Source organism: Chelmon rostratus, chromosome 14 (assembly GCF_017976325.1).
Source record: "Chelmon rostratus isolate fCheRos1 chromosome 14, fCheRos1.pri, whole genome shotgun sequence".
Classification (NCBI taxonomy): Eukaryota; Metazoa; Chordata; class Actinopteri; order Chaetodontiformes; family Chaetodontidae; genus Chelmon; species Chelmon rostratus.
This window is the reverse complement of record NC_055671.1, coordinates 9,150,625-9,177,289: the sequence shown is the minus strand read 5'-3', so window position 1 is coordinate 9,177,289 and position 26,665 is coordinate 9,150,625. Positions and strand designations below refer to the sequence as shown.

Here is a 26,665-nt window from a genome sequence, read left to right as displayed (position 1 = left end):
CATTTTATAGATACTGTAGATAGATAGATAGATAGATAGATAGATAGATAGATAGATAGATAGATAGATAGATAGATAGATAGATAGATAGATAGATAGATGAGCTGAATAGTGAGGGAAAATGATGGACCTGATCTAACTGACTAAGCAAAACTATGCAGAAACAGCAGCAATATCCAAAGTTAAGTCTAATGTGTGTCACAGGAGGTTAAGTGAACGAGGTTAATCCACAATGTGTTTGATTAAACAGTATGGAATGGTACCCAACAACTAAGAAATTAGCCAGAGGATTACAAACTGCTATGGTTCAGCGCTCCATCATGAGGTAGGTGAAGTGTGGTGCGAGGCACAGTGGAGGGTGCTTTGACGGGTGTGGAGCTCTAAGAGAGAGATAATGTGGCCAGGCTGCAAGCTCACCGCTCTCTTCTCCAGGCCCCTCCACTGGAGTATCAATGCAGCAGCGGTGGGAACTCTTCCAGAACTGCAATAAGAAGAGAGAAAAAAAACACAAGAATTTTGCTGCAGAAAGACAGGGTGCTGCTGCAGACCTGTGCAGGACCACACATGTCCATGGCATACTCACACAAACATAACTGCAGATATTCATTATTATGTATCCCTATTGTTATTCAGTAAAGCCATGTGGGTGCACCCTCAGATTTAAAAAGTAGGTGGTGTCAATTGCTCTGCAGCGAGATGTGTGCTGCTTCAAAGCAAAGACACAGGGACATACATCTCAGCTTTTACTGTACATTAGTGAGGTAGAGCAATACCACAACTCCCACAATGAAAACAGAGATAAAATGTGGGAAGAAATTCAGACCTTTCATTTAAGTAAGACTGGCAGTACATCACTGTGAAAATACTCCATTACAGGGAAGAGCCCTGTACAGACAAATATGCTTCTACTCTGCAAAATGTATAGTTTAAAAAGTAAAAGTACTCACTCTTTGCAGAGAAAAATAGTCTCTATGATGACATTATTAAATTCATATGCTGATTCATCAGTAAGTGAGCATTTTATAGTGACTATTATGCTTTATATACAGTTCAGCAGTAGTCCTTTAGCTCAGTAGCTCCAACCCTACAGGGGTCAGATCCTCTACACGAGGTCACAAGATAAAATTATGGGGTTGCCATAGACAACCTTAGCACTCTGTTTTTCTCAGTGTCAGCCTTCACGGAGAAATTCAAACATTGCTTGTTATTATGCAAAGTTCATACCTATAGGCTAGTATGAGTGAATAAGTTTCACTTTCAATAACCAAAACAAAACCAACACAAATAATTGACATGAAAATGATTTTATTTATTATATTTACCCTAATATATAGTGGGAGATCACTGAGCAAAAAAAAAAAAAAAAAAAAAAAAGTAAAAATAATAATACTTTTTTTTTTTTTAAATAATCCCTCCAAATTTGAATATTTCTGTCACATTGCAGAAAAATGCATCATTGATGTTGTTTTCTGGGGAAGGACCCCCATGGCCTCTGCTCTTTTTTCAGATGGCAAACACAGAGCAGCTAAAGGGCTAGCCCCAGTTTGTGCCTTATATATTAGCATAGATTCAGGTGACAGAGGTATTGGTTTCTCTAAAAGATAATTCACCAGCAATGCTTAAACAACACACAAACTGGAGCTACTGAAGCACCAGGTATTTCCTTCAGGGGTTGGTTGAGACCAAAAACAGAGCTAAAATGAGAGTGAATATTGGACTTAAATTCACCACAAACATGAATAAATGTTGATGTTTCTCCAAAGCTGCTAAATATGTGGATTGCAGGTTTAAATGATATCAGATGCTTAGAGGGGAACTGCTAACAGCTCCTAGATATCTGAATTGTGACAAGAGGCCCCAACTAGACATTGCAAGGTCACAAGTCAAGAAGGTTGAATACTACCTTTCTAATCTGTAACAGTGCATTGTATTTTACAAAATGTATGTTTAGGTAAAAGCCCTAAACTGAAAGGTAACTACACTGTCAGATAAATGCAGTGTAGTAAAAAGTATAAAGTAGCATAAATACTCAGTACTATATTACTTTTTGTGATTGATAAGTGGCTGCTTCACAGTTGTGCATTTCACTGTGCGCGTGCACACACACAGCTTGATCAACACAGGCTCATTTTTGCTATTCAGTGGTTGCTCCAGTTCCTAGGTATGCTAAAGAAAACAGTGGGCAGTACTGCTGAATAAGACTGTCAACCTTTCATCGGCTGTTCCTTTGTCTTGCTAATCCTCGTGTGTGAACTGGCTGCAACAGGCCTTCAAATGATCTTGTTATATTTCTTGTGAATGCATTTGTTCAGAGCAGTTAGCCCATTCATACAAAGAAAGAACCTGTTCAACAGGGTATGGTTTCATTCCATGGGTATGATATAAAATGTGCATGTAGCAGAGGAGTCAGTGTGGAGAAGCACGTGTAGAGACATGTCCCAGTTTAAACTCTCCCTCCCTCTCACTGTTCTATGTTTGCCACACACACACACACACTTGAGGGTTTTCTTTAGTATAAGAAGCATGTGAGTTTAAACAGAAAAAATACTTGATAATGCCACCAGGGGGTGATGTGTCCTTCATGCCTCTTGTTTTTCTGAATCCACGCTCCAATCCCAGCTCTGGAAAGGCACATTCATTATTTTCTTTGAGTTGTAATGTAGGTGATATGACAGCATTGCCTGTGGTATTCTCATGATTGTTCAGTAGGCAGCAGAAAAGGTTAAAAAGTGTTGCAGTGAGGGTATTTCGACCTGTTTCCAAAACAAATGCACCCATTTCAAGACACAGGCTGGTCCATGAGAAAAGAAAAAAGTTGGTCCAATGTTTGACAAACAGACTTTTGCACTGTCGATAAGGAAAAACAGAATAAACTACAAGATTTGTTCAGCTGTTGTATGGCAAAGAGGTGTGACTGCTGCTCATTGTTACGTATGAAAAATACGGGAGTGGTTGGTATTTCACACTCACCCACCCAATCTGTTCACCTCGAGAGCTGACCTATTCCCACACACTGAACAGTGTTTTTTCAAATTAAAACACACTTCATGCTAGTTGATCATTAAAAAAAAAAAGTTCTTTATTCCAGAGTTGCTGAATAGTGTAAAACATTTCAGGGTTTGAGTTAAAAAGTGTAAAGTTGTGCTTATTTTACACTATGTACAAAATCTAAATACAAAATCGCTCATGCAAACGACGGTGGTCTCGCTGACAGCACCCATTTTCCTGTTTCATTTCCAGCAGCATTCAATCTCCTCTGCAAAGACACACTATGGAACAACTGAAGTCTGAATCTTAATTCAAATTCTGATTTGTCTCCTCGGCTGATGCTTTTAGAAAATGAACAGGATGAACACTGAACACCACAGCTGGACAAACACTCTGCACTGGTATGGGGTACTTTTAAAAATGAGCCATATTTAACTGGCTCCTCTATTCAAAAATCTAAACTCCATTTATTCAACATGAAAATTAATTAGTTATCACGACATTGATCTCAGGCAATAGATTTCCAGCAGCAGCTTTCTGGAAATCCCATCAAATTAGCACAAAAAATGTAAAATATGCAACAAACCACACTCACATCCATCATACACACAGAAATTAAAGGTGGACTCCACAGACTTACACGTGAATATTAAAATGGGAGTAAAAAGTTTTAGAGTCTGATAAATTGCCTCAAGTGACGTCACGTGACTCGTGTCGGGGCTGCAGCTTTAAATGACTGAAGGAAAATTTCGAGAAAAAACTGACCTTACCAGACCTCTGTAGCTAGTCCTCATGTCTGCTTGAGGCCAGAGGCTCAAGGCTACGTTAGGCTGCTACTAGCATAACACACCAGAATCTGTAACTGAACAGATGGTGGTTGTGTTGCATTGTGGGGAATGCAGGCAGCAAAAGAAGAACAAGTGTAATACAAGATGTGTGTTTTTCTGCTGCGCCTATTGTGATGCTTTCTAAGAAACTGTCCATCATGAGTGGAGCGCTGTGATGCAGTAGATGTGTGATGCTCATTTGATGGAGAACATTTACTGCATCAATGTGACTCAGTGACCACGATGCACTGAAAAAGTACAATAAATTACATGTCATCTAAACATTAAAGCAAAACTACAATTCTAATCAATCTAGCGTGTCCATTTAATCATCATCATCGTCGTCATCATCATCATCGTCGTCATCATCATCATCGTCATCTCCTTCAGCGCCTTCCTCTTCCTCATCATCTCCACTGCTGGGTTCAGACTCTTCATCATCTGAACTATCAACTTCCTTCTCCAGCATCACAGCTTTCAGATGAACTGCCTCTTCAGGTAAACTGACGCAACCCGCAACACAAATACACACACACACACACACGCACGCACGCACGCAACGTGCACGCGTAAACACAGACACATGCATGTAAATAATGAGACAGGCTACTCATGGATATCTGGCCACATGGAAAGTGTAGCAAATAAAACAAGAGGCCCGCACTGGTTTACCTTAGCAAACATCCAATGAAAAACAACAGGTAGGGATTTAAAAAAAAATACAATACCCAGAATCCTCAGCTTGAAACGAACCCAGCCAGAGTACCACTGAGAATTTATGTACTGCTTCCTTTTGCGGAAAAAGATGACCAAAACATCAGTTCATGAACATTTCTCCACCAAAAACAGTTCATGGTTCTCTGGGTTTAAGATCTCTGGATTTGTTAAACTCTGTATTCACGAGTTTAAAGAGGCACATACTGTGAAGCAGCAGTTGTTAATGGAGCTGCTGCTCGCAAAGAAAAGTGAAGGGGTTTGCCCAGAAAAAGTTAATCTGTTCTTATCTCCCACACCTTTAAAAGCTGAACCCTCAGCAGGCAGTAGAGAGGATATGAGTCAATTCACAGCAGCAGCAGTTACCATGTATGAAGTGCTCTTTAGGGATAAAATCAATACTATGGGATGATTCTGATAAAATGATTCATGATTTAGTGTGTTTACCTGGTGAGTTCATGGTTGTATGATTAGCAAATGGTGCACTGCTGCTGTGAACTGAAGCTTGAAGTTGAAGAGCAACATTTAGTTAGAAAATCCCTCCATATTTACATCTCCTACTGTACAGTTTAAAAACTCTTAATCAAGCTAGTAATTACAATCACTGGCCATTTTTGGTAAAAACATCTGAAAGTGTGTAAATCTCTACAACAAATGGAAAGGCAGGTACATTATATATCTAATACTGAAGTAAACAAACTGCAATAGTAAGTGAGAGGTTCACATTGGAGGAGCAAACATGGAAGATTCCTCCCCACCCCAACTTTCGCTTGTCTTTTCCAGCAAAGTGGACCCAAACAGCCAATCAGACTCCACACCAGTCCCGAGAGGAAGAGGAGCAGAGGAACTCCGGCTCTTCAGCCCTCACCACACTGTCGGGTCCTTCCGCTCGTGCTCCCGTGGTTGCAGCTCAAGGTCGTTTTCCGCGCGCTTTCTCCTGTAGAACCTCATGGCCACGAAGATACCGAGGAGGATCAGGATTATACCACAGGCGCCTCCAACTGCAGCCGCCAGGATGCCGATCTCTGAGAGGGAGGCTAGAAGCAACAGGACCCGAAGTCAGTGATAAGAGTGGGTGACAGCTGAACTTGTTGGGGATTTTGAGGGAACAAAACAGAGATACTGAATAGAAAATAAAAGAGCGTCCCAGTGATTACACACGCTGTCTTTCACTTCTTGAGCACTATGCACTATCTTGAGCATGACTCTAAAACCCTAAATGTTCCAGGAAGACCCTGACCTCTGACCTCCCCGTGGAAAAGCCTGAGAATTGTTCTACAAGGACCAATAACACACCATCTTCTAAATACATACTGAACACACTCATGGAAATGACAGAAAAACACAAGCTAAAAGCTGCTCCAACATTGCTGCATTACGCCATCTTCCCAAAAGATTCTCTCCCAAAAGGCAGCGCTGCCAGACTCACCTTTGTTGACGACTCGGAGGACGATCTCTCCGCTACTGCCGTGCACATCTGGCAGGTTGCGCACCTGGCAGATGTAGGTGCCATTAAAGGTTGGAGGCACCTCATGCAGGGTGATGGAGACGTCCTGTTTCAAAATATCTCCCGACCACACCGCCCGGTCTTTAAAACGCCCGTGCTGAGGAGGGTATGGTTCGTCCTTGTAGTAAAACACCTGACACACACACACACACACACACACACACACACACACACACACACACACACACACACACACACACCAGCAAATATGCAGTTTGACTCCAAACAAATTGCATGCATAAGAAAATTTTAAATATCAAATATTACTCTATTACTACAATTATATAGTTTATCTGTTTAAAAGCCACCAACAACCATATTAACATATTAGCATCGTGCCGTTCATATGTTCATCTGTTCGTCTGTGCTGTGAGTCCACAGCCACCTAAAGATAAGCATCTCATGTTGCATGACAGACATGAAGTAATGTACTGTATGTGTTAGTGTATGTGTTGCATTCGGTTCTTCTATTCTGCATCTGACACGTGTAGCACAATGTGTTATTTCTTAAGTCCTCCTGCGGGTCGCTGTATGTATTAAAATTTTCCAAGTGGAGGATTGCACACTGAGAGCTGTTAAAAGGGGGCATATATATTGAGTGGCTGCTGTCTTTCAAGAACGGAGAGGAGAAAATAAACCAAATTTTGTATTTATTATCTATAAATCTTTACAATCAACACTATTAAGCGTTTCATTAATCATGAAATTCAAATACAACAAAGACACATTCATAAAAACACAGTTCCTACACACCGACTCCTCCGATCCTGAATTTAAGGGACGGAAGTTCCAGGACGCTGCGACGGACTGAAGTGTCACCGGGTGACTGGACGTGAACGTGCATTTCAATCTCACGTTTGTCCCGTTGACCGCCTCCACCTCACTCGGAGTGTGAATCTGTATTCCGCTGACATGCCGCAGCCCTGTGACAAAGACAACCGGGTGACAAAGAGTGTTCATCAACATAACCTACAACACCACCACCTCACTCGTTCACAGAACGGTTAGACTTCGAACAACCCAGGCGACTTCATTTCTTATTTCATCCCTCAATTACAGAGCACTTCATCAAACCATCCGAACAAGAGCAGAGCTGCTCACTCCACTAGTTCCCACTGGTTACACATCAGAAACGCCCTTGATAGTTAAGAGCCAAGTGACACAGATCTCTGCTGTTTGTCCCCATAAACTGTAACTCTGTCTGCTTCCTGTGACGACAGCTGCTCACAATCTTTCCTACGCCCACTGCTTAAGATTGTAAGACCTCATTTTCCATTCATTTCTATGTGACTTCACTTCAGCAAACAAGAGAGCGACTAATTCTAATATATCAGCCACACCTGCTATGGGCTAATGATTGCATGTGTGTACACGCACAGAGGGTCAGATGGGCACGGTCTTTATAGGTGCATTAAATACGTTTTTTATTATGTGACAAGAGCTGGTTTGTTAATTTCCCATACTGTTTTACTTGAAATCAGGGTCATCTCCTGCAGGGGTCTGGTAAAGTCAAATACTGGAGGTAAATCTGGATCACACTGTTAGTCACCGTGATGAGCTGACCCGTAGGATTAAAGCATTCCTGCTAATAAACCCCAGAGAGGAAGAAGAGGCCAAGAATGCAGTGTAATCCCAGACAGGGAGGGATAAAAATCACATTTATGGCTGAAGAAGAAAATTAAATTTAACAGGATAACAGTATTCAGGAGGGCTCGGTCAGTGTATCCGTACGGAGAAGCTACAGGCACATAGTCACGGATGATGATCACCGTCACTAAGATCTGCTTCCTGCCACGGGACAACAAATGGAGGATTCTGAAGTGAGAGCACACAAACGTAGCACCCCAAACAAGTTCACTGGTCAGAGCCAATGACAGATTGTTTGCAATTTTCCCCACAAAACTTGTAGCATTACTTTTATTCAGTTTCTTGATGTATGCATTTATCTGATCATCATGTCTAATACCTGAGAACTCGTTTAGCTCCACCACGATCTCTTCCTCTTACTGATGCACTCTGCGCTACACACGGGAACGTTACGCCACGATGCACTTCGCTTCTCCAGCCATAGAAGGAAAGGGATGTTTGAACTTGTATTTTACAGAACTGGGCGACAAATGTGACATTCGCATGGAGCTGATTTCAACCGAGACTGGCAGTATGAACAATATGCAACATCTGTTTGCAAAGCATGCAGTTAAATTACAGGAATGTGTAGATTGTGATTATTTTAAGTGCAAGTGATGTCTTCCCCGAAATAAGTATAGGCTTATCCAACATCTCCGGTTAAATCAACACAAGATCCACAAATTTAATTAAATTTAGATCGACAAAGTAATCCAATAGCACGACAGATTAAGTCAGAGACTATATTACTGAATCTATATCTTCATAATGATTATTTCTCTTTTATTATCTTTTATTAGCCTCACTCAGATTTTGTTTCCTCTTCGGTTAAAACTAAATTTATGAAAAACTTCCCGACCCTGTTCAAGGCTTTGCAGCTGAAGGTTGTTGAGTCTGAGCTACTTGCGAGAGAAGCCACAGTTTTGTTCCAGCTCTTCCATAACATCTCCCTCGCTGCAAAGAGCCTGAGGACATTATGAATGATTATTTCTTCCCCACGTTATCTAATCGCTGTGGCGTGTCGAGGCGCCTTATCAGACATGCAGCCTTAACTGCAACTCTACATTCAGACAACTACACTGTCATGGTAGGTGCTCTGCGACTGACTAGCTTCAGCCTGGAGCTTGAAAATCTTCAGTCTCTGCCATAGATTCATCTGTAATTCCAGTAAAGAGGGAGCACATAATAGCCCAGCCCACCATGCCAGGTGTTTCAAGCTTGCCTGTACAAACAACTCCTTCATATTCACTACTGGCAGGCTGTTTGAGCAAAACTAAATCTGATGCCAGCACAACAGAAAGATGGTATTATGTTTTTTCATCGCCTGCTCGTCATGCATTTGGGCCCTTTTTTTTTTTGTTTCTTCGAATTTTAACAAAACCTGGTGAAACTACACTGATGTTAGCACTGAACCTCCAAGAATCCAATCAACAGGATCGGTTGGCACATCTGGATTTATGGTATCAACTGCAGGAATTGTGAGGAATGTGTTGTTTTCTCAAAAGTTACAGAGTATTCCCTCTAACTACTGCTGCACACGAGTGCCGTCCACACACAGTACAAACTTTGTTCCCCAATTTTAGCCAGTTTACTCCGAAAATCTCTATCAGGTCAATCAGAGTTGCTACTTTTCCCAAAATCAGACGAATGGTGCCTGAAGTGCCGGTGTGCATGGCACTAACACACTAATATATGACAGGAATATATCTGAAATTAGCTGAAAGACAAGGAATCAACACATGTAAGCGCTGCTCTCTCACAGAATTACACCACATCATTAAACTGCTCATCTGGGCGGACTAACAGAAACAACAGTGTGCAGTAAACACCAGTCTGCTGAAGCTTATAATGTCCACACTGTCAGAGGTGTAGGTTCAACTCAGTGGTAATTTGTGTAGACCACAGACTGAAGTGCTCTAATGCAAATATGACTTTAAAACAAGCTAAACCAGTCGTCTGGTTTTGGCTTGATTGATTTTCTCTTGTTAAGTGGCACAACTTTGCAGTGTTTGGGATTAATTCTGCAGGAAATGGTGAAGATCAAACCTGTAGCGAAGCTGACACGTAATGTTTATTTATATTCTACAAGCAGATCAACTCAAATCTGCGATTTGCTTTAGGAGCTGCATGAATGTGTCCTTGACTTACACTGCTGAAACTGATTTTCTGCCCACAAAAGTTACACTAAATTGAGACGTCACAGTTAAATAAATAATAAGTTGCGAAACAATAAAATAAATGAAATTATCATCACCCTTTTTAACTATTGGGCTAATTATTAAAATGAAAATATATATATATAATTTCATGGTTCATGATAAAAAAAAAACACAAAAAAAAAATTTCAAAAAGTGAGCACACTGCTGAAAATGTAATGACTAGTTATCGTGAATTTGAGAGGGGGTAAGCAAGCCTCGTTCACAAAGCCTTCTTTGCTTTGAGAAAACATGCAAATAGATTTTTTTTAATTATTATTATTCATTTTTATTTTATTCTCTGTCACAGCCGAATTCCGGATGATATATTTCAAATAAAAAACAAATGCAAGGATCTGTAACACCAAAGTTATATATCATAATGTATAATGGTGTAACAATCCAATATAACACTGCCTCTAAAACTCATAAAATGACACCTGTGTGGCTCATGTACGCACAGCTGTTGTTACAGCCACTGTGTGACACTCCGCTGATTGTTTTTACCAGCAGATCACACTACTCACCGGTGAAAGTAAACTAAACAAGCTGTGTGTGGACTCCTGGAGTCCTGCAGTGGCTCATAATCACAATCCAAACGTCTCGCCTTCACGCTGTTGTTTGAAGGCATAATGAAGTCGTCCGCTCCCTCCAGGAAGTTGCTGAAACTCACCTGGCAGCACGAATCCTCCCAGGAGAAGCAGACGCCATATCCGACACACAGGATAAACCATTTATTCTGCTTCGAATCCGGCGCCTTAAATCCTCTGAAAAAGTCCCTTAGTGGACATTTATTGAAGGCAGTCAGGAAGGCAAATGTTGCCGCAGACAGTCGGAGTAAGGAGCCTTTCGACTTCGGTGGTGGACCTGCGTACACCTGTTGGGCGGTGTTTACTCACTGGCTTCTTGTCGGACTCGTTGGCCTACCTGACTGCCAGCTCAGACTGTTTTGGTCCGGCAGTTGCACACATGCGCATTCAGTTCGTGATTGATAACCCAGGACTGATCACCGGGTAAAAGTTTCATTGTAAAGTTGTGCGCTGACTGGTACCATCTTGTGGCCACACGCTAAAAAACTCAGGTACTCTTCATTCAGGCCGAAGAAGGTGTGTGTTGTGTTCAAGTGCTATCGGCAAAATGAATTTTATGTATCAAAGTGGACAAGCCTGAGCTTATTACCATCAATATCTATAGGCTGATTTAGGTCTAAAAAAAATGCCACAAGGCTTATTTTATAGTAAATATAATCACTGCTACTTTAATTATTGTTCTGTTCTGTTTATTTTGTACATACTTTTAGATTCTGAGTTAGTTTGCTCAAACTGTTCCACCCCCCACAACAATCACTAAATTCCTTTTGAATGCCTCTGAAGAAAAAACTAATAGATTCTCTGAATTACTTAATCTGACCAGTGCACTTTACATTTATTATTTACTTCTGCTGGAATATTATATATAATGACAGCAAAGGTTTAAAAAGAAGGTTTGACTGGTTCATTGACGTCCGAAAGCTTGGACGTTTCATTTTGTTAACTCTCTCACTTATTGCAAACCTTGATATGAATTATCTCTGTACTTGTTGAAGTAACAGATGTTTATGCACATAGAGATCCTCTCCAGATATGTTGAAGGCAGATAAAAATACTCTGCTCGGAATAATAATTTGTATCCTGATTTTTTTCATAGAAAAGCCCAATAACTTTGTTTTATCAGATCCTCAAGTCCTGGATGCAGGGGTTAGAAGGACCAGTTCACTGTTCTGGACTTAAGTGACACAGGAGAACTGGATCTGAAATTTGCCTTCAGTTTACATCCGTCCTGTTGACTGCTTCCACCTCACTGTAGCTATAAATTGTCAGTTTATAGCTACATCTCTGTGCTCCTACATATCTACAGATATTGTGTACCAGCTCTAAAGGGAAATTCTGCAATTTACATCCATGTGAATGAGGACAATACAGCAAAGTCACAAGCATTTTTCTTAATGTTTTAGTTAATGCTCTCCTTTAGTCACAAGTTAATGATTGCATGGATGTGGGGACTTCACAAGGTCGACTGGACACTGCATGTGTTTGCCAAACAACACTGATCAGCCCGGGGAGGGCACATTTCTTATTTGCACACCCATGTGTAACAGGAAGTTTCTACATTTGCAGCACAAACTTACTGCTCTGTTACTAACTGTTAGATATTTTGACACTTCATATGGAGAACAAGGTGTTTTTGTCACATACTCAAGTGTACAAGTAAAGTGTGCAGTGAAATGCTTAGTGGCCATCTCCAGTAGATTTTTAAAATCAAATTGAAGCAGTTGAAAGGGAGCGAAGGAGCAAATGTGCAATGTCCAAATGAAACTAGCAAACCTTTCCATAAAGTGCATCAAACTCACATGCTTCTTGTTATCATGCACTGAGCACAAGCTCTATTTCTGCATAACATCACAGTGAATACACTGTGGAAGGGAAGATTGAGGTTGTTGTAATCACCAGGCACCAGGAATCTTCCCTGGGGAACAAACAGCAGAAACATCTGATACATGGTATTAAACACATTGCCTAAAGGTCACTTAACAGGAAATAAATTAATTGGAAGATTCCTAAAAGCTCTTCACCGCAGACTGGGGAAACCTCATAAATACTGGCAGTGAAAAATATGTTTTGCAGTTCCTGAAGGGTGGAGCAGCATTAAGCCTGTGGGCACTTCTTCTCTACTTTTTAATTTACTTTTTAAACTCAAGTTTGAAAGCAGTTGGTGCTAAAAAAAAATGTGGGCATAAAAGGGGCATTTTAAATGTGTCTTATTGGCCACTTTGTTAAACACAACTCTCTGTGAAACAAGACACATCAGCCTATGACACACGACACACATTAGCTTTAGTGGCAGGTGGATTATGAACATTTTCAGAGCCTCTTGTTTCAGGATCTGAATGCATCTCAATTGTGTGCATGTGCTAAACCATAAACCTGCCTGCGATGTTAATGTACTAATAAATAAGATTGACGTGCACCTGCAGCATTGTTAAATGAAGTCTACAGTCTGCATTGCAGAGGCATAGACAGAAGCTTCTCAGGCATAAAAATGTAACTTTAACACTACTGTATTAGAAGTTATTGAACAGGTGTTATAAGCATATTCCACTTAACTTGTATGATTAAAACAAGGCTGCCTGGAGCAGACAAGCTGGTACCAGGAACAACAACTTAGCACACATGAAAAGAAAGTTGATGAGGCTCAAGTAGTTGAATAATAAAAAAACAAAGATGTAACGTAGCTGTGACCTGTAATTTAAAGGGGCCGATCTGAAAATTACCTCATAAAAATGCTTCATTTCATTTTGGTGGTATTTTAAAACACAGGCCCACATTATTCCCTATAAATATCAACAGTTAGAAAACAGGAAGAAGCAATTGTTTTGTTTCCTACTGTACTGGAATGTAGCGTTTGATTCAACGTGACCATGATGCATTGCGATCATCTGACACAGCGGGCTCGGATCAGAAATGGCCATGGGTGTGTGAAGATGGGCCTCGATTAGAAGTGAGAGGTCATGTTACAGTGGGCCGCACAGCAAAGATGTCGGCAGCGGCAGAGACACACTCCCACTCAGAGATACTCTCCTTCACACCTGGTCTCTGACACCATCTGAAATTATTTCAGGTAATACAGAAGAATTTATTTGTTTTGGAATCTGAAGTCAAACATTTTAAGATGTGAAGGTTTTAATCGTAACCAGCGACACACCCATAATTCATTGCGGGACCAGTGGAAGGGGCGTTTTTTGCCCCGAGTTTCATCTGTGAGGAAAGAGCTGTCGACTCGAGCACAACAACCTCCATAAATTACGGAGGGCAGCAGTGTTTTGCTTTGTGCTACTGACGGCTAGCTATGGCTGGTGTGACCATGTGTGGTCGTGATTAAAGTCGGATTCGGGGAATATAAGAAGCCAGTTAGGAACGGCTGCCCGACAGGCAAATTGGAGGGAATAATGTTCCCAAACGTGTGGCTCACTCTGCAGTGCCCTCCAACGCTGTTGCGATTAATGGTAGCAGATCGGCGCTCTCCCCGTGGAAGACTCTCTGTACTTTGCCTTCTTGACACACCTTTTGTTGTCTCGTCTAGCTAGAGTCGGCTAACGGTTGCTAGCGAGCATCACCCGCCTCGACTACCCGACAACAGTAAAGTGAAGTTGGGAAAACAGAGTTATTCTGAAGCCGAGGGAGTCGAGGAGTGACGGCCAACACACTGCCAGGTAGTTTGTCTTTTCATTTAAAAACAAAGTAATTTCTGGAAATTTCCATATCAACGACGGGCGTGTCAAACGTTAAGGATCAGAGATGGAGCCTTAACAGTCTCCAGTCAATAGATGACTGGCTAGCTAGCTAGCTAACAAGCTAATGTCAGATAAACAGTAACCTAGCGGATTTAATGCGATCTACTGTGTGATCCATAAGCACCCGTCTTGAAAGCGAAAGCAGGCTACATCCGTATTAGGCCACTGTCGGTGCTCCTGAAACGTTAAGCTGCTGCATCACAGCAATGCTAGCTGGTGCTGATGCTCTGAACTGTAGCTTCAACCTAAAACGACACCAACCCTTTCTCCTCTCATGAGTGTCTCTGCATAGCTGTGTGCTGTTTTATTTGTGTGTGAATAAGAGGTGATGTCTCTTGTAGGATGAGTGGTGATGAATTGAACCCAGCTGCAGTGGCTCAACCAGTGGAGGATGTGCAGGGGGATGGACGGTGGATGTCACAGGTTGGTGGTGTTTATTATTACTGTAGGAATAACTTCACTGTATTATTGTACTCACTCTTTATTCTCATCCATTATTTAAAAACACCAGATTCATTATGCATGCAGAATGAATGCACTTTGCTGGCTGGAAGATTTACATTATTTCTCAAAGGGTTTGTCTTATTCAGGGGTTTTTCCATGCTTTTACATTACATTAATAAAATCAGTTTTAAATAAGTTTAAATAAAAACTTGTCAGCAGAGAAATGTATGTTTCTTTCTATATATATTATTCGAAAAGCACCACAAATGGAATATTTTAGTGCTTTAGTTCGCATGTACTTAATTTTGCATGCTTTACCTCAAGTGTCTCAATGTTAAGCTCTCAGAGCTCATAAAGTAAAATCAGAGAACGGTGTCCCACTGTGACTCTGTCTGACTTAATGCAATAATGCAATAAATATTGTATTAAATTTGATGTTCATGGTTGTGCTGTGACCCTGTGGAGCTGATAATTTGAGGAGTATATTTTAAATGAAGAGATGCAAGCTAGGCACATCATGAGATGATGTTTTGATGATATTCTCAGTAATATCAGTCATAAATGTGGCGTAAAGGCTGGTAGTCTTCTTTATAAAAAGTTAAAATAAATTGTAACCATTCCCAAGATTTATGTCTTTCAGAGCACCACATTATCTAGCTTGTGTAGCTCAACACCTCCTGGTAGGTCTGTGCAAGGTTAATCCTCCAAAGCTAAGAGGACTGAGACAGTCTGCTTTATTCCATGCTCTTGATCAGATGGGGCACCAGACGTGTCTTTTCGTGCGGTGAGCTTGCAGGATTTTGTCTGACTTGGAATGCTAGCAAGTACTATACTACATCTACGATTTAACGATTTAAACTTATAGCACAAAAGTTTTAGCTCAGACTGAAAGATTAAACTGTATTGTTGTCTGTGAGTGAAATGTAGTTTTTTGCCATTCATCTGTCCTGTGTCTGACAATTATGGAGGTCTGTCATGACAAGGTTGTGTTTTTTACAGCACACAAGATTTGTGCAGGAGTGTAAGGATGCTGAACCAGACGTGCTTTTTGTGGGGGATTCTATGGTACAACTAATGCAGCAGTTTGAGGTGAGATGAGATGTTTATATTTTATTATTTATATTTTTTCTAAATGTCAGTATTTTCACACAATACTCCAGGTACAAGGCATAAAGGTTGTTCATATGTCAATGTTGCCTCACTGCTAGTGTTTATGCACATATCACCGCAATTCATCATCTGACGACATGCTGTGCTGTCAGCATCAGTGCGTTATTGGATATTAAGCCACCAAAGTAAGAATATAAGTCAAAGATATTTCACACAGATTTCTCGTTTCCTGTCCGCAGGTCTGGAGGGAGTTATTCTCTCCTCTTCATGCGCTCAACTTTGGCATTGGAGGGGACACCACCTGCAATGTGCTGTGGAGGCTGCAGAATGGAGAGCTGGAGAACATCCGTCCCAAGGTGAGAGGAGCCTGCAAAAATCTTCAGAGGACGACAGTTTTGGACAAAGTCATTTTATTCACCTCTCACATACAGTACACACTTTTACGTACCCATTTTACTTCTGTTATCCACAAGAGAGAAAAAAAGCACATGCACATACTGTCACACCTCTCACACTGTTTGTCACTTGCTTGTATACAACCCTGACCTCCTCATCTTGTTGGATGTAGCAGGAGCAGATGGCCTGATCCAAGTGTTTGTTCAGAAGAGCTTTTGTGACCCCAGCAGCCATGTTATTAAGTTGCTGTGTGCATTAGGAAAACATTGTAGCCACAGTCTGTTGTATCACCCTAAGTGAGACATGGGGGGCAGCTTGCTTTGCTCACCCATTATCCAGATATCAATCCATGAGCAAAATCACTAACAGGATATTGCTCAGATATCACTGTATGGCATGCTTTCATCACTGTTCTGGTTCAAGGTGTGTTCAGTGAAAGTGAACTCAGTGTCCTTCTTCGGTCTCGTCCAGGTGGTGGTGTTGTGGGTAGGAACCAACAATTACGAACACACAGCGGAGCAAGTTGCAGGAGGAATCCTTGCTATTGCACAGCTGCTCATCTCTCGCCTCCCCAAAGCAAAGATAGTTGTACTGGTAAGTAGTGAGCTGCATGTCTTGTCTTTTGTTGCACCTAGTTTGTTTTAAACAGGCACGTTGACATTTGGCATTTAGCTTTCTTTGTAGCCTTTATTTCCTCTCTGCAGGCGTCACATCGAGACAAAATCATTTTTCCATTTGGTTTGATGTTTGTTAAATATTTAGCTTTGTTGTTTTTTCTTACGCAAGAACCACTAAAACTAATGTTAGTGTTGTTCATGTTGATATTTTTTTAAGCAAACATTGCATAAAATCACTAGAATGGAAAAATATGTTTGGCCTATTAAATATTTTCAAAACTATGTTTCCATAAAAATACATCATAGAACCAAATAGATTAGATGGTTAATTAGTTTAAGTAAATGTAAAGGGTAAAATTAAAAAATAAAAATGTACTAAATATGTTAAAATTCTAAATTGCATGTAGACCATGAAGTATTGAGTGTCTGTGTATCAGATTTGACTATCCACACTCCTGGGTTTCAATGCTAACGACAGGCTGGTAATAGATAATAATCCAGTCTTAGAGAGTCACGTTTAGGCTCCTTTAAGATAAATTACTTTTTAATATGAAACAACTGAAATACAAAATATTAAGGTTAAAATCTCAACGCACTGACCTTCATAAATCTGATATTTTTGTTGTTCTCAGGGTTTGTTGCCTCGAGGCGAGCGTCCCAACCCACTGAGGGAGAAGAACGCTGCCGTTAACGGGTTCCTGCGCTCCTGGCTGCCGCGGCTAGGCAAGGCTCAGTACCTGGATGTGAGCGGGGAGTTCGTCCACTCAGATGGAACCATCATCCCGCAGGACATGTTTGACTTCCTCCACCTGACGTCGACGGGCTACCGCAGCGTAGCGAAGCCCCTCAGCGACCTGCTGCTTCAGATACTGGAGGAGACGCCGGAGGAGAGACGGGCGTCGCTGGTTTGAGGGCCGCGGCCGAGCAGCACATTTACCCAGAGGCATGTCTCACCTGCTGCTGTGGGAGATGGGGGAGACATGTCCCTGGTATCTGCTGGAGGAAGGGCTCACTCATAGGGGGGAGAGGCACCCCGATGTGAGTGGGCCCAGAGAGGGGGTGTGGGATCACATCATGAGCAGAGGGTTGGGTGTGGAGAGGTGCTGAAGAGGGAGAGAGACCTCACTACAGACGTAGACACTGTGATTGCAGTAGTAACTATTGCAAAAGGATTTATCAAGGTCAAACTACTATATACTGAGATCATGTGGCGCGCACACACACACAGATTAATCTTAGCCTGTGGATAAAATGTGTGTTTCTCTCTGTCACCTGTGCCGCAGAGATATGATACAAAACAGAAAAACACAATCTGATTTTTTCCTCGTCTTGTTAAACAGTTAAATCTGCGGCCGCCCTGTTAACGCATGAGAACCCCAGTGCAAACATACTCACAGAGCATCATCCAGCATTGTTCAATGTTACGAGTCTGACCAGTATGCCACAGAGCAGCGGTTCCCAACCTGGGGCTGAGGGCCCCAAAGGCGTCACAAAAGCTGTTACACAAAATTCTGTTTATTTTTTCCGACAACAATCTGAGACAATCTGAGAGTCTCCTTTTTAAGGGTCCACAAGTCCAAAAGGTTGGAACCATAGCCACAAAGGGGCTACTGCTAAGATACACACTATGTATTGCAGTGATTCTGCGTAAAGCGTAAACCTGTGAAACAAACGGCATATAAAATAATTACACAAATTCACTATGATAGTTTTGTGAGTCCAGCTCTTGATGTGTACTATTTCATATAATCGGCTGAACACGGAGCACTTAGCCGGCTAGATGTTCACCTTTGAACTCGGTGTGTAACTCTAGATGTCTTTTGAAACTGTTAATCAATACTAAATAGATCGGTGTGTGTCTGGAGAGTTAACTAGCTGTCCACAGACCACACATACAGCAGATCACTGCTGCATTCCTGTAAATGGTCACTCAAACCTGATGTTGGTGTTTCGCTGCGTGCATGTTTTAAGACGAGCCTCAGCTTTGGTGTAGATCATCAGCCAACGCTTGTGTGTGTGTGTGAAATTCTTGACTACCAGCCATGATCATGTGTTCATACGTATCAGTTAGTGATGCCCAGTAAGGCTGTTGAATCTACTTGTCTGATAATGTGCATAGGTCTTCCAAACACCACCTGCTGCTTACATGCACATCACATCCAGCTAGTTTATTTACACTGTATTTGTAGAGTTACAGTGCACCATTTGGGACCAGGTAAATCTACTCTTACATTTCATTTTAATGTCTAAAAAAAACAAGGAGGTTAAATATTTCAGATGTTTTGTATTGTTAAACTAAGTCTTAACAGCTTTTAAAATCATGCTCCTAATGGCTTCTTGACTTTGTCCTCGATATCTGTTAAAGGACATGTTTGAATAGAAAAAGAAATCTCCACACATCATTTCAGGCCATGATATTGCAGTGTCTTGATGAGTATGTGTGCTCTGTTTTTCAGCAGTATTGCCGTGCAACAGTGCACTTGATTTCATTGTTTTTTTTTTACAGCCATGTAAAAACAGTTCACAGTAGCTCCTGCCGTCGCCTCACATTGCTGAGCACAGCAGGAGGTATTCCTTTTAAAAACCCAGATTGATTTGGGACAGTTTCTTTCCGTACCTGTAACTCACACTAATATCAAACACTCACAGGCTCTCTCTCCCTCCCTCTCCCTCCTCAACACTTGCATATACAGTATTTTCTCTCCGAGGCACCTCTTTATTCTGTTTCTCACCACCTCTTTATTTCTCTCCCTGTTGTATTTGTAGTTGACTCTAACCCAGCCGTGCCACCCTGGGACCTGACATCTCCACATGACACAGTTACTGAATATTTTTAAGAAGAAAAAGTAGCCACATGGTAAAGCTACTGAACACAGCTATACTGAATATTGTCACGCTAAATGCTAAAAAGCAATCGCAGTTCATGTAAAGAGAACCATTCGTCTGTGAGCTTATACCGAGAGTCTTTTGTCGAGCATTAAATTATCCGACGCTACTGCTGTCTTAAGCTCTGCACATGCGCGTGCTGTGTTAAATATAAATAGTGTATGTGTGTGTGCCTTAAGTGTTCATGGGGACGGCTGTGTACAGTGTGTCTGGTACTGGATTGTGTAAGGTGGGCGTATGAGTGTCTAGAAGTGACCCCAGTTGTATATAAGACATGTGAAGCTTGAGGAAATGATGTTTGAAGGGGGTTCAGATTGTGGGCGTCTGTGTTTGGTGCGATACAGCATTTGCACTGTTTTGGCTCGTTGTCACGTTACTGAGGTAAAGCATTCCAATAAAAAAACAAAAGAAACAAGGATTTAATCATGTGTTGGCCTTTCTTTTTCTGCGAGATGTACGGAGTGATCATACTAGAGCATCCATAAATCTCAGCTGTGGTTCTGATTTACGGCACTGTGTTCGACCCTCACCACCAGAGGGAGCCATTTCACCAGAGAAGTAAAGTGAGAAAGACTTCAACAGGGCTCGCTGCTTGTTCCATGCCTCCTGTCTTTTAGCCAGAGAGATCGTTATTGCCTAATTAATTTGCTCTCACCAAATTAACATCTCTAATGTTGCAATAATTCAGCAGCAGCACTCCGAGGCAATGTAGACTCATGTTTAAATGTCTTCATTAAACATTTAGTTAGGCATGCCGGATTGTGATTGCTGGCTACTTGTAAAATACTTCGTTAATAAACCATTCGCTCACTTTTGATGTTGCTCTCATTAATTTTAACTGTGACCCAAAACTGTCCCAGTGTAGCTAAAATAGTTGGTCCATCTGGAGGCCCGTACTGCAGACTGTCGACTCAGTGTGAAGTTTGAAGCGATGTTAACACATTGAGCTCAAAGCACAGAACTAAACGCTGTAAAGTCAAACCTGAAGTCAGGTACACTGGATTCACTTTATGAGTTCAGGCTGGGAATGATTTAGCAATTAAACATGTTATTTTTTTACTAGTTTTTCCATCTTAAGAGTTGTGATGCTTTAAAAATGAAGGGAATAAATCACTGTATGTCACATAAATCTGCACTTTCCATATGTTTAGACTGCCAGTGATCCAAATCTAAATATCCACTTAATGTTTTTAAAAGTCCTAAAACTGGCCTTTTAGACTGCAGATAAATATTTGACTCCTTCGTCTATCAACACAGTCTGAAAATGGGAAATGATAACTTTCTAATCCCCACAGACGTCAACAGGGACAGCGGCGTCGCTGGCGAGTTAGCCACACCCTGATAAAATCTATATCTGGCCTTGTGTGTTGTTCCTGCGCGACCCGTTCAGAATTTGGCTTTAGTTCAGTATTAACGAGCTGGGCGCGTTGGGAGTCTTTACCACTTAGCATCTGAAGGGCCTGCACGAACGGCGAGGGCCAGGAGAAAACATTAAATCCCAATTAGATGGACGTCACCTATGAAGAGGTTACTTTATGTGTGGACCTGTGGGGTCAGGGTTTGTAATTTGCTGCCGGATGTGATGAATGGTGCAGTGGTTACAACGTGCAGCGGAGTATTGGACCAATAAGTCATCTGCTGCAGACAGTAAAGGTTTTACGGTGTATCTGATAACACGGCACAGGCACACTGAACTGCCTACTCATTTCAAAAATAACACAAGTAATTAGGATTTAGTTCCAGAGTGGAAAACACTGTCCACAGACTCTGAATACACAATGCCAGTCCACTGTTGATAAGTTGTTTGTCTTGTCTTCCCTCTTTGATAATATATCCCCAAAAATTGAATTTACTTCACTGAAAATAAGAGACTTTCCATTCTAAATTAGTCAAAATTTGATTTGATGGCTCTCAGATGTCGTGGTTTTATAAATGATGTGCTATGTAAGTGCATATTTGTAGCAGTGCCACATTCTGCGGCCCTTGTGATGCAGTACTCCTTGTTCAAAAGTTGAATCCGTCACATGCTTTAAGTTCACAATCAGATGATAGAATTTCAGAGGAAATGAAAAACAGAAGTTGATAAAAGCAGAAGATGGAACCCACGTGAAAGTTCAACAGTTTTGTTTTGGTGCTTAGCAGCAGAGCCAGTATTTACATCACAAACCTGCATCTGCTGTCACCGACAGACGGTGAGATTTGCAATGGGCGTTTGAAATGTGCTTCTGCCGGGGGTAGTACCCAGCACCAGCCAGGTGAGGGCCCTCATGAGTGGGCTTAAGCGTCCCATCACGTTTGAGCAAAATTTGCCTCTTCTCTTCGCGTGGAGCTCAAATTTGGTGAACTCTGATACAAATTTTGCCTCAGCAGGCGATTCACATGCCTTCATGCATGTGTGACCCTGTACCCTAACGCAGTCAAATGCTTGGACAGATTCCTGTGGGTTCACCTTTCAGATATCAATAGCTGGCCTCAAACCAGAGGTTTCGAGGGGGAAAACACCTGCTTCCTGACTCAGATTACCCTCGAATTATACCTGATGCTCCTGTGACCCACCTCCCTCACCCTCGTATCATTCAATGGCGCCATTTGTAAAGAGCTGACGACACATGCAGTCACACCACAGCACCTTCCTCTGTGGTTCCGGATCAACCATATTTATGCCTATGAGTCATTCACACATGCATATTCAGGCTTCATGTTAACCGCAGCCTGAAGGCGATGTTTATCGAATGTGATGTGAGATCGGCGCAGTTTCCAGACCTGTAGTCTGCAGCTGAGTGACTCTATTTCATGAATACAGTTGCCAGTCTTCATTGTGAAACACACACTCACACATAGAGGATCTCCACCACAAATTACAGCTCCTTGAAACCACCTTGGAAGGAAATTGAGCTTACGGGGATAAAATTGCAAACAATCTGGTTCATAATTAGCTGCGTAAAGAGCTGTTTTCCTGCTGTACATCAAGGCTTGTGTAACACCGTCTCTGCCTCACTTGAACAATCCAGAGGGTCTTTCTACACGACGACCAGGTCATCGAAATTCATTTATTCTCATTGATTTCTGCACTGCACCTCTCGATAATTGTCCAGGTCCTAAAGCCAATTCAGGTCTCAGGTCAGGCTGTCCTCTTTACTTCTCCAGCTTCTCACCCAGGGCGATCAGATCTTGACTGCAGCCTTTTGTGCTCTAATGACATTGGACTGACATCATCTTTCTGCATACCAACCAAAGCAGCCTAAAATTGCGTTAGCTGTCAATTAATGCCTGATTTTTTTATGTTAAAATGCAGTTTGGAGTGAAATGCTCAGTAGGACACGCCGCCCTTTGGCCTTTTCTAGGTCTATAAGCAATCATTGTGTCTTAACCCGTCTGTTTTTCTCAGCAGGATTTTAAGTGCTACAGATCTATTATCTGTTTTCTCACATTGCACAACTCCTCATTTGTCCTCGCCCTTCAGTTTATTTACAAGCACTGTGACTTTTGAAAAGGGGGTGTCACTCGTAGCCGCAGGCCAGACACCTCTTCCTGACATTTCATACAAACCAGACACGCCTCCAAAGCAAATTAAAATTGGATTCCCTTCTCATCTATGGGAAGACATCTATTGTAAGACAAGATTAGTGTTGTCAGAATGAAATAGAGATTTATCCTGAGATGTGTGGCACTCAGACCGACACCGTCTGTTTATAGAGATTACTCTATTACAGACATCTGCATATGAATGCAGATGTCTGTAATAGTAATGTAATAATGAATGCCTTTTGCAGTCCGTTTGTAGTCTGACTAGTACTGACCAATCATGTTTGAGCAGGCTCTGGTTGCATGCAGGTACACAGTGCGTGTGGAGAGCAAAAGAAAGAGGAAAGCATTTTCCAAAATTCAATCTTGGAACCCTTCAGCTATTGCCTGACAAAGCTTTAGCTTTTCATAAGCTTTTTTTTCTCTCTCTTTGAAGGACTTCTCTTCCATGTTGGCTGAAAAAGATGAAATTTAAAGTTCATTCTTGATTTTGGAGACAATAGAAGCAAAACAACTCTGTTTGTTTTGTCATATGGTGAGATTGTTTTGTCAGCTTAGAAAGTTGGCATCCTGCTGTACCTCAGTGTTTGTGCCTGAGATGCGTGTATGAATGAGACCGTACGAGACAGCGCAGACAGAACAGCCAGTAGGGGTCACCAATGCTGCAACATAGTCCCTCACTGGCTTCCCACCCACGAACACTTCCAGCTTATAATAAGTGACCTTAATGTCTGGTTAGGATTAAGGAAAGGTGGTGGTTTAGGTTAAAATAAGTGCTTTGTTAAGGTCAGGGAAATATTGTGGTTTCTAATAAAACTGCAACATCGTTAAGGTTACGGGAGCTTTGTAGTCATGGTTACAGTAATAACAACATGGTTGCAAAACTTGTTGACCCATCCCTCCACGCCGACCTCCTCTAGACACAGACGCTGTCCCCCTACAAAAGCGTCACCTGACTTCCTGCTGTGCCCCTGTCATAATGACTGCAGCCACTAGAGGGCCTTGTCACCTGAATGCAAACGTATGTCGTTTCGGGGCACTTGCTGGAACGACTGATGCTGCCGTTCGTCTCACCAGTTGTTTTGAGGGCCAAGCCAGAAAGACCGCTGCCAGAGACCGAAGCCAAGTCTCTGCAGAAGAAGGCAACAGCTTTTTCCACTACATCACTCAGATGCTTTAATCAGTGTCCTACCTCACCCACTTTACTACTGCAGCATTAGTTCTAGCCTGGTAATCACACTGAAAGGCCATTTCATTTACTTGAGTCTTGATGTCTGGACCAGGTTACTTCAGTCCAGCCTGTGGCATTACTTTGTCTGTCTGGTGGCCTCAAAGTTACCCATTCAGGCCCTGCTGTGTGCCTGTTATTGCACATGCATTGGTACAAATATACTTGTTTTCTACCTCTGTTTTTAGCTGTGCAACGCTATATCCTTCCTCTTGAGACACAGCTGAAAACTTGCATAATTATATGGTTCCTAAATTTTTCAATGAACGTCGAATGACCTTTGGGTGGTAATGGAGCACCTCCACCCCTTGCCTTGCTCAACAGTGCACTGAAGGAGGAGAAGGTTTGACATCAGCCTTTACATTTTCACAGTCTGAGGATTCAAACTGGCATCTCTCCAGTCACAAGGCCACATCTTTAACCTCAAGGCTAATCGTCGCCCCTGTTATGCCCCTGTATGGCAGCAAAGTGCATTCCACTGCAGTGAGGTGTGCTGGTGTTTCCACACTTTCATTAAAACCCTGATGGAATGAAAGGAAAAAAAAAAAAAAACTCCCATGTCAAAAACGCTGGGCGCCACTGCTCTGCTAACAATTAGCTGTAGAAATGTGTGAGACTGAGAGATATGGATGAAAAAGGAGCACAGGGTGATAGGTTTGTTTTAGTTTGTTTGGGGGATATTTCAAACGAGTTTCATTATTTCAGCTCTACCTGAACGCTCGACCTCAAACCTCACATTTACACAGATACACAACCTCATTCCTCAACCTGAATGAACACGTCCACAGGGTTTCACTGAGTAGCTCCACAGCAGTGCTTCATGGTGGCGGCTTCAGGACAACTGCACATAGATGGGAACTGTAGTTTTCCTCTCTCTGGACTCAGTGACCGTCTCATTACAATCCAGCTTCAGTAACTACAGCAGCCACAGCCGGCCTGCATCTATACTGACACCATTCACAGCTCTCTAACAAGCCAGTAAATCTTTCAAGGCCCAGTTTTTACCCAGAGTCTTTGAAATGGTCGTGACAAACTGAACTGCTTCATGCATCAAACATTAATAAGTTGCACTTCACTACAGTGTAATAAACAACAGCTGATAAGATTATGAGGGTGTACATTTGCTAAAGGTTGTTAGCTCAGTTAGTCAGCAGATAAAACACTAAACGTTTTGAGTGTGACAGTGCTGCTGACGCAGACAATGATAAAGGAATCACATCTCTCATCACGTCACCTTCTCTATCTCCTGAAAGTGCATGAAACAACAGCACTCAACAAACACCGTCCTCAAATGAAAAGAGAGCGCTTAATGACAATTAAACACAAATACAAACTATAAATATAATCAATTTAAAGGTCAAATAAAAATTCAAATAGGGTCATTCGCTTTAAATCTCTGTTTTATTGACTCTCATTAGTCTGACCTGCCTTGCACATCTTATGAACACTTTTGTTTCTTTAGCCAAGCAGTTTGGCAGTGCTGTTTGCTGTAGATGTTGGTGACTAACAGAAAAAGGGAATCAGTGTAAAAATGTCTTGCAGGGACACAAAAGCTGCCACGTAATGTTCGCGGACCCTTGAGATAAACTTGGGCAGATGTGTTGTGAGCTGTGAGGCTCAGAGAGCTCACTTGTGCCTGCGAGTGTTGAAATAAATATGAGTGTTTAAATAATGAAGACTTTCTGGCAACTGTCATTATCTAAACTACAGCAGAGATAACAGAACCTAATGTGCTGCAGCTTCAGCAACGGGAGAGATTTGATACTCAGGACATAATAAAGAGCAAATGACCTCGCTCCATAAGAGGCAAATATGGTGCTGTAAGAAGTCTGTGACTGCACAGCAATCAAGAATGCAAGAGGAGCAGTTTTCTATTGTTTTTTTTGCGAAAATAATAGATAATAGAAACTAAAAATGAAAGAAATAAAACATAAGAATATGCCTCCAAATGACCTACTTACTTTACTTTTTTATTTCATTCTTATTTCTCATGAATCTACTATGTACCAATTTACCCCTCTGTCTCTGAACACTCTGTTCCTGTGAGCAGACCAAGAGAAAAAAGGAAGGGGAAAAGGAAGTCTTTTTGTTCGCCCTCCCTCTGCAGTGATCATTCCTTTTTTGGAAATGGTCTCTGATTTCTTAACTCCTCTGTCTTGACCTGTACTCCCTCTGACCCCAGGCACCTTAATCCCCCCCTGTTTGACTCCATCTGGACGTTTCTTTGTTAAAAAAAACTTCCTGGTGTTTCTTTTAAAATCTCTTTGTCTCA

At 41.7% G+C, this 26,665-nt stretch overlaps 2 protein-coding genes across 3 annotated transcripts; one reads left to right on the top strand and one right to left on the bottom strand.

Moving 5' to 3' along the window:
• Positions 1 to 3,058: 3,058 nt before the first annotated feature.
• On the bottom strand, positions 3,059 to 10,888 carry mpzl2b (myelin protein zero-like 2b). The gene is made up of 5 exons (XM_041952867.1): positions 10,531 to 10,888; positions 6,790 to 6,959; positions 5,959 to 6,169; positions 5,398 to 5,566; positions 3,059 to 4,318 (listed from the first exon to the last, which is right to left on the bottom strand). The coding sequence occupies exons 1-5, from the start codon at positions 10,589 to 10,591 to the stop codon at positions 4,141 to 4,143; spliced, it is 789 nt and encodes a 262-aa protein (XP_041808801.1). The 5' UTR covers positions 10,592 to 10,888; the 3' UTR covers positions 3,059 to 4,140.
• A 3,010-nt stretch (positions 10,889 to 13,898) lies between these two features.
• pafah1b2 (platelet-activating factor acetylhydrolase 1b, catalytic subunit 2) lies at positions 13,899 to 20,027 on the top strand. 2 transcript variants are annotated; one of them, XR_006007394.1, is made up of 7 exons: positions 13,899 to 14,106; positions 14,529 to 14,610; positions 15,631 to 15,720; positions 15,981 to 16,097; positions 16,609 to 16,731; positions 17,387 to 17,792; positions 19,521 to 20,027. XR_006007394.1 is itself a non-coding variant. In XM_041952363.1 (6 exons), exons 2-6 carry the CDS (start codon positions 14,530 to 14,532, stop codon positions 17,663 to 17,665), a joined length of 690 nt encoding a protein of 229 aa, XP_041808297.1. In that variant the 5' UTR covers positions 13,900 to 14,106; position 14,529; the 3' UTR covers positions 17,666 to 20,027. The 2 variants fall into 2 exon arrangements, 1 of the variants encoding a protein (XP_041808297.1); XM_041952363.1 differs by having other exon boundaries at positions 13,900 to 14,106; positions 17,387 to 20,027.
• Positions 20,028 to 26,665: the final 6,638 nt, after the last annotated feature.

What these genes read in the sequence shown, in the direction of transcription:
- pafah1b2 (XM_041952363.1), top strand. Translation starts at nt 14,530, where the DNA reads ATGAGTGGTGATGAATTGAACCCAGCTGCAGTGGCTCAACCAGTGGAG. An exon ending in ATGGACGGTGGATGTCACAG is followed by an intron (nt 14,611 to 15,630) that starts GTTGGTGGTGTT and finishes TGTTTTTTACAG; the next exon opens with CACACAAGATTTGTGCAGGA. An exon ending in TGGAGAACATCCGTCCCAAG is followed by an intron (nt 16,098 to 16,608) that starts GTGAGAGGAGCC and finishes GGTCTCGTCCAG; the next exon opens with GTGGTGGTGTTGTGGGTAGG.
- mpzl2b (XM_041952867.1), bottom strand. Translation starts at nt 10,591, where the DNA reads ATGGTTTATCCTGTGTGTCGGATATGGCGTCTGCTTCTCCTGGGAGGA. An exon ending in GGGAGGATTCGTGCTGCCAG is followed by an intron (nt 6,960 to 10,530) that starts GTGAGTTTCAGC and finishes TCTTTGTCACAG; the next exon opens with GGCTGCGGCATGTCAGCGGA. An exon ending in CCTCCGAGTCGTCAACAAAG is followed by an intron (nt 5,567 to 5,958) that starts GTGAGTCTGGCA and finishes TGTTGCTTCTAG; the next exon opens with CCTCCCTCTCAGAGATCGGC.